Source organism: Botrytis porri (assembly GCF_014898465.1).
Source record: "Botrytis porri strain MUCL 3234 chromosome Unknown BPOR_013, whole genome shotgun sequence".
NCBI lineage: Eukaryota > Fungi > Ascomycota > Leotiomycetes > Helotiales > Sclerotiniaceae > Botrytis > Botrytis porri.
The window spans coordinates 678,376-685,722 of NW_024066087.1; the positions used below are offsets into that span (position 1 = coordinate 678,376).

The following is a 7,347-nucleotide window of genomic DNA, read 5'->3' on the forward strand; positions in this document are numbered from 1 at the left end:
CTCACTCAACCTTTGACGTTCCGCGATATTTTAAACTCGTCATTACGAAACTTCCAAATTCTCTTGAATAATCCCGACCATAATTTATCAATACAGATCCTCGCATTCAATACTCTCGCCCTACAATAAAAGCAAAAGGATCGCAAATATGTCTGACGATGATGATTTCATGCAAGATTCAGACCAGGAGGAGTATGTGAAGCCTTACCAGACATTCGATGGTTAGCTAACGTTCATAGATATGACTTCGAATATGAAGAGAATGATGACGAGGAGGATGCTGATGTCGATATTGAAAACAAATACTACAATGCGAAACAGATGAAATCTACAGATCCTGAAGGTGCGATTGAGGAGTTTTTAGGAATTCCAGCTCTCGAGCAAGAGAAAGGCGATTGGGGATTTAAAGGGTTGAAACAAGCCATAAAGATGGAATTCAATCTTGCTCTATATGATAAGGTATGGTTTTTGTCCGTTCCGGATGATCATATCTAACAATTCATCAGGCTGTTGAACATTATCTTGAACTTCTTACCTATGTCAAATCCGCAGTAACGCGAAACTACTCGGAAAAATCTATCAACAATATCCTCGACTTTATCGAGAAAAAGACTGAAGACGATGCAGCGAGGAAATGCATGGAGAAATTTTATTCAAATACCCTACAATCTTTTCAAAGTACCAACAACGAAAGATTGTGGTTGAAAACTAGTATCAAGCTGGCGAAACTCTGCCTCGACCGCAAGGACTACGCTGCGACAACAAAGAAATTACGAGAGCTTCGCAAGGCATGTGAATTGGAAGATGGTACAGATGATCCAAGCAAGGGCACCTACTCTTTGGAGATCTACGCACTCGAGATTCAAATGCATTCCGAAACGAAGAATAACAAGCAATTGAAGCGTTCATATGAAAGAGCTTTGAAGGTCAAATCAGCAGTACCACATCCTAGGATTATGGGTATCATTCGAGAATGTGGTGGGAAGATGCATATGACTGAGGAAAACTGGAAGGATGCACAGAGTGATTTCTTTCAGTCATTCAAAGATTACGATGAAGCCGGATCTTTACAGCGAATCCAGGTTCTCAAGTATCTTGTTTTGACAACCATGTTGATGAAATCCGATATCAATCCATTCGAATCCCAGGAAACCAAACCATATAAAAATGATCCTCGCATCGCCGCAATGACCGATCTCGTTGATGCCTATCAAAGAGATGATATTCACAGATATGAAGACGTTTTAAAGAACAACAAAGATCTAATGTCCGATTCCTTCATCCGCGAAAACATTGACGAGGTAACTCGAAATATGAGAACCAAAGCCGTGGTAAAATTAATCGCCCCCTACACCCGATTCAAGCTTGATTTCATTGGCAAAGCTCTCAAGATTCCTGTCTTGGAGGTCCAAGATATTTTAGGCTTTTTGATCGTCGATAAGAAAGTCAATGGAAAGATCAATCAACAAGATGGAACTGTTGAAATTGAGGATACTAGTGATGCAGAACGTCTCAAGGCAATGCATGAATGGACTACAGCTATAGGTTCATTATATGAAACCATTTTCGCAGAGAGTGAGGGCTTTAGGATGAACGATGTCAATCAAATTGGGGATATGGACAAGGATGCAGGTTCTATGGGCGGATATATGAGTCCAGCTAACACGAGTAACGTGAGATTTGGTGGACAAAAGGGAGGTAGATTCCCGATGGGTGGAAGGGGTAAAAAGGGATGGTTGGGATGATTTGATTGATCAACATGGTGAAGATTAGGTACGATATTGATACCATGAGATCACATGGAGTGTATGGGAGTCGGGAGTTGATGAAGAAGCTTAAGGGAGATCACGGTAATGATGAAAGATGACTTATGATCAATGGATAGGTATCCCCCCTTAGCTACCTACCTACCTACCATAAATACATATATTAATGAACAGAGACATACAAATTTCATTTTCTTTGTCCATGCTTGAATCTATTACGTGTGTTACGATTATGTGTCTTCTGTCTATCATCTATGTGGTATTAGTTTTTATCATCAAGATGATTCTCTCCAAACCCACTGAAAAGTTTCAATGTGTGTATGTATGTATTGCAAGGTAAGGGTGAGAAAGTAGTAGAACTTGGTAGCTTGGTAGTGTTGTAGAAGGATGAAATGGAAGGACATAGGGGGTTAGTGGTCAGTATATGTTATGTATCATGTCATGTATGGTAATATACACAATGTAGAGATGTGGATACACAATTATGGTTTAATGTAAAACGATGAGACTTCATTTAGATGAATTGTGAATTACGAACTACGAACTACGAACGAACTACAAGATTCGAAATGGGACAGAGGGGAGGGGTGATAGCTTGGGAAAATTGTTGTTATGTGGATTATGGATTCGGTTGGATGTAAATTGTGGGAATGAGGCGGTGCTGAGGGGGTTCTTTGACGGTTTGGTATTTGTCGTTTGGCGTTTGGTGTGGGGGAAGGGGGAGGAGGGAGGTATGTTTGTGTGGATATCTGTCTGTTTGTTTATGTGATATACTATATAAATCCTCACATACCTGGTTGAACATATATACATATACATACACACGCATATGAAACTCTCACACTACAGTACCATTAATGCAATATTCGGATTCAGAGAAGAAGGGATAAAGGTTTACAGAAAAAGTCTTTGGGGGTATGCAGATGAAGGTAATGAATGTATGTGGGATTAATGGAGTGCTGGAGGTGGTGTTGGGGAAGGGGAGAGAAATCCTTGCTTTATGGAGGGTTTGTAGTTTGAGATTTTGGGGTTTGGATTTTGTTTTGGAGACTGGGTTCTGGGTGGAGAGGAAGAGGATGAAGAGGGAGGATGAGAGGAAGGGGATGGTGATTATTTGATTGATGGTATGTGTGTATGTATGGATTGTATCCTATGTTTTGGGTATGTGTGCTATGTATGATGTGTATGTTGTGCGAATCCGGATCGAAGGTATGTATGTGAAGATGTGTATGTATGTATATGTACGTAAGTATGTATATATGCGGGGAGAAAGAGAGGTGCATTTTGCGGCTAGCTGAAGAATCGAGATGGACACACCGATTAGCGAGGGCTGGGAGAAATGAGTTATGAGTTTCATGGTTAAAGGAGTGTGTTTATTTGTTTGTGTTACTTGTTAGTAGATGATTGGGAGTTTTCGATATGTTTGATTGATAGATGGATTAACTGATTGGTATGTTGTGTTGATCTTGGGATATCTGGTGTGGAACGGATAGATGGTGTTGATGAACATGGTGTGAAGAAAGTTGGTACGGTTACAATGGGCTGGAAACGATGAGCTTGGGGGGGCTTGAGATCCTTGGATGGAAGGGTCAGGGATGATATGTGATGTGATGTGATGTGATTGTATGCCGTGGATGCGTTGAAAATCGGATAGTATTGGATTCCTGGTCGAGAGATCGAGGGATTTGAGATGGATGGGAGGTAGAAGAGGAGGTAGGAGAGGAGAATATGAGGAGAGAACAGGAAGTGAGGGGGTTGGTTTACTCTACCTAGTGAAGCTTGATGTATCAGTAAGGTTTCAAGATCCAGGATAAGAGAAGTACAGCAGAAAACACGAACGGCTGAACACGAGAATGAGGAAATGTGGTGAAAATTAAGATCTGACTCTGACTGTTTGTTGATCAACAGATATGTGTGTGAGATCAGCATCTGATTAACTTTTATTCACAACATGTAGGATATACATAAAGATGTGTGATAGAGAGTGAATCCAAAATTAGAAGTAGAGGATACGAAATTCACACTTTGAGGTACTTTTTTAGTTACTCCTCGCCATGCTGGCTAGGTTTGGAATATACTTAAACCCATCTGTATAAAATATGTGATACGGTATGCATGGAAAGTAATCAATCTCGTACTCTATAACCTAATCTCGATCTTCATCAGATTAAACATGCGGGAGATTCACCCCTAGTCAGTAGTATACATAATGAGAACCTATCAGAGACACCGGAGTTTAGAAGGGTGGAAGACCAATAGTTGATAGGGCTTTCATGTGGTGTATCTTTTGGGAGGAATAAGTAGGAACAGTGTATTCATGTAGCATCGGGCCAACTCGGTTCTTTCTAGGTGTGAACTTGGCGGGGTAATGCCGGAGGGGTTGCTACCTACCGTTCCTCACACATTCATGATATTGATTAGCTTTTGTGAAATATGATAGATGTCATATGGGTAGCATGGAACTTTGTGTCATGCATGATGATGATAGGTACTTTGACTCTTGGTACGGGTGTCAGGATGCGGGTAGGTCTTATTTCCCGGGATGCGTGCGATAGCATTTGAGATATGATAGATGTGTTGATGTAAGATGAGAGGAGAGATCAACATTAATGGTAGAATCGGCTTGAGATTCAGGTGTGTAGCATGGGGGAGCGTGGGTTGAGAGGTTCGGTGGTTAGGTAGTTAGGTCTTTAGTACGTTAAAATCAAATTAGTGTGATTATCGGTACTTGATGAAGGGGTATGTAAGATTGAAGAATTTAATAACTGTAATTTCGAGAGATGAGCAATGATCTAATTGGTACTTTCGTAGATGAATCTTACCTATTAGTTCCGTCTTTTATCTTTTATAAAGATAATACTACTTGATAATTTAAATACCTAGGTACCTACTCATGCTCAGGTACAATAACCGAATACGTGTATACATCCAGCTAATCGTATGTATTCAAATGCAAGTCTAATAGATATTATTTATAAGTAAAGTTCAATTGGTGGATCTTGAATAGAATCCCTACATCGTAGTCGATGATTAAAAAAGTCTAATTCTTCATTCTGCAGTAGTCTGTAGACCAAAGGTTATGCGTATAGAAAGAATGCTAGGGGACACTCTGTAGCTTCCCCGAACCCATGATCCCAGTTTCACTTGCTAAATAGCTTTTCTCGTCTATCAATGTCACTATACTTTATTTACACTCCTGCTTTCTACTCTGACCCTATTCTTGGCAACCAACCATCCATATGAATTGTTCCTTATCCTGGAAAAATTCTTCCTGCCCTATCGTTTTGCTCATCATCACGAAATGCAATGTTCAATACTCATACATGATGTTTATGCACCTAATTTATAACCTAGTCACGATACCGAACAAACAAACGGATAGACGGAGTGGTGCGCGATATTTCAATTTCAGGATTGCATGGAATTGGTTCAGATTCAATAAAGAGTAATGGTAGAAGGCGACCTGCATGATAAGGGTATATATGCACGCAAGCAAGCCATGTTGAAACTCGGGAAGTTGAGTTACCGTTAGGATCAGAACGATTGAGTGATGGTAAGTAGAAGGAGGAAGAAAAACCTTTCTCCACGGAATATCTTGTAGCGATTGTGCTGTGACAATGAAGCATGTGAGGAAGGGTAGACAAAGCCGAATGGATGGCTTCATTTTCACCCCATTGCAACGTCAATATATCTTCGGTGCAATGTCCGGAGGTATGTATATGTATGTATTAACGGGCATTATTTCAATAGGTGAATAATGTACAATCGATGTCATGACATGGTGAACATGATCTCCCCCCCCCCCCCCCCATGTCACTCATTGTACAATACAGATACGTAACAAGGGCGATTCTCTTTCTTACAGGCATGCCTTGTGGTTTTCAAACTATCGAGTACCTAATACGGAGGTACATGGGCATAATATGGCATGGTACTGTCGGGGAATGAGAGAGGGTTCCGTTTCCTCGGGAAAATTTGGAAAGGACGAGACAAGAGAGATGAGTAGACGAATAATACATCGTTACATGTGAGCGGCAGTACGGCCCGCATGGATGTAAACAATCAGTGCGTTCATTTTCACCCAATCGCATCGTGGATAATTCCATATCGATATCTGGCTGGGTTGTCTCAAAGTTGAAACTCTAGAACCCTTAATTCAAGATTTTCGTATTCTTATGTTGGCTGTTATGTTTTGCCTAGCAATTGTTGGTTAATGTTGTTGCTCGTGTTAGATGGTTGTTGGATGCGTCGTGCTCTGATAGTTGTTGGTTTCCTTGCCACGCCTACTTACTTTAAACTACCCCCGACGGAGTACGGAGATTTCTAAATGAAGAGACTTCATTGGTGAATTTCTAAATAGTAGTAACTGTCCAAGACTGTCATATTAAACATCTATCTTGCTATGACCATACATAAGGTCTCGATCCAGACAACGAATGATCGAGAGCTCTTCATTTATCTTCGCACGGGTGTGTGATGTGATACCAAAACCATCACTACATTCCCGTGTGTGAAACTCAACCTTTCCCCTCATTGTGGAAAGGGAACGTAACTACCCGTGTTTTCTCCCTTTTCGGCTTCCACAAGGAACTCCTTTACTTGAAATTTTCCCTCCCCCTTCTCTCTTCTCCACATTTCCTATACGGGATCTTTCATTCTCTCAATCCTCTTCCTTCTCCGTTGATTCTCCTTCCGTAAAGTTAAGTGAGCTACGGTGGATGATTTTCGTAAGTTACCAACCAACAATTCCGATATCGAGATGCCAAGACGGAGAATAGCCAATTAAACAACCAATAACGGAGAAGGGGACCTCATGAGGTCGCATCAAGTGTCAGCAGGCAAGAGTGGTATGATATATCGAACGCCATATAGCTAGATCTAGGTATGAAGGGTCCCATAATGGGGAATTAAACGCTATTAGCGCGCGGGAGGGTGAGCGGGTTAGAGACACAGAACTATGTCTATCGTGGGTGATTGTTTGGTCGGTATGGAAGAAGTAGGTGGAAAGGTGAAGATGGGTGTGATACATGAATATACCTCCGGACCAAGGAAATGAAATGAAACGGTAACAAGTGGAAGCTGGAAGGGGTGGCAACTCATGCAGCCTTCAGCTACAGATACATAACATGAAAATTCCGATGCGCAGGATGTCAAGCTTCATTGTAGAGGAGCCGTGTTCATGGATACATGATGTGAATGAAGTTCATGCAGCCGCGGGGAAAGTAGAGCGTCTGCACAGGCGACCAGGTAATTTGAAACCTTGGATCATCTTTACTGGCTTTTTTATGTCTGAGGCAGTTGATTTGGATGGCAAGAATTGTACATAATGTGTATATTACGTATTACATACCGATACTTCTTCAATGCCAGTGATTTGGGGAGTATTTAGGAGTTGAGGAGTTTGGGAGTCTCCAAATGAAGCATGCACGCACGTACAGTGACGAGCATAAGAATAATCGCATCGATAACAAAGATTCATCGTAACATAACCGTATCATGCACTTGTAATTAGCAGCCGAGTAAGTAAGAAATCTGCCCAGCTGCAGCTCCACGACCGACGGAAGAAGAAGAATTCATCGGG

General features: G+C 41.3%; 2 protein-coding genes across 2 annotated transcripts; both read left to right on the plus strand.

The window, feature by feature from the left end:
• Positions 1–9: 9 nt before the first annotated feature.
• On the plus strand, positions 10–1,976 carry EAF01_009123 (uncharacterized protein). Its single transcript, XM_038917379.1, has 3 exons — positions 10–192; positions 240–459; positions 507–1,976. Exons 1-3 carry the CDS (start codon positions 149–151, stop codon positions 1,743–1,745), a joined length of 1,503 nt encoding a protein of 500 aa, XP_038766984.1. The 5' UTR covers positions 10–148; the 3' UTR covers positions 1,746–1,976.
• A 3,407-nt stretch (positions 1,977–5,383) lies between these two features.
• Positions 5,384–5,714, plus strand: EAF01_009124 (uncharacterized protein; the record flags this gene model as incomplete). The annotated part of the gene is made up of 2 exons (XM_038917380.1): positions 5,384–5,487; positions 5,600–5,714. The coding sequence occupies 2 exons, from the start codon at positions 5,384–5,386 to the stop codon at positions 5,712–5,714; spliced, it is 219 nt and encodes a 72-aa protein (XP_038766985.1).
• Between the last annotated feature and the right edge of the window lie 1,633 nt (positions 5,715–7,347).

Excerpts from the sequence above, each read along its gene's own strand:
- EAF01_009123 (XM_038917379.1), top strand. The coding sequence starts at position 149 with ATGTCTGACGATGATGATTTCATGCAAGATTCAGACCAGGAGGA. Across the intron at positions 193-239 it reads CAAGATTCAGACCAGGAGGA|ATATGACTTCGAATATGAAG; the intron begins GTATGTGAAGCC and ends TAACGTTCATAG. Across the intron at positions 460-506 it reads ATCTTGCTCTATATGATAAG|GCTGTTGAACATTATCTTGA; the intron begins GTATGGTTTTTG and ends ACAATTCATCAG.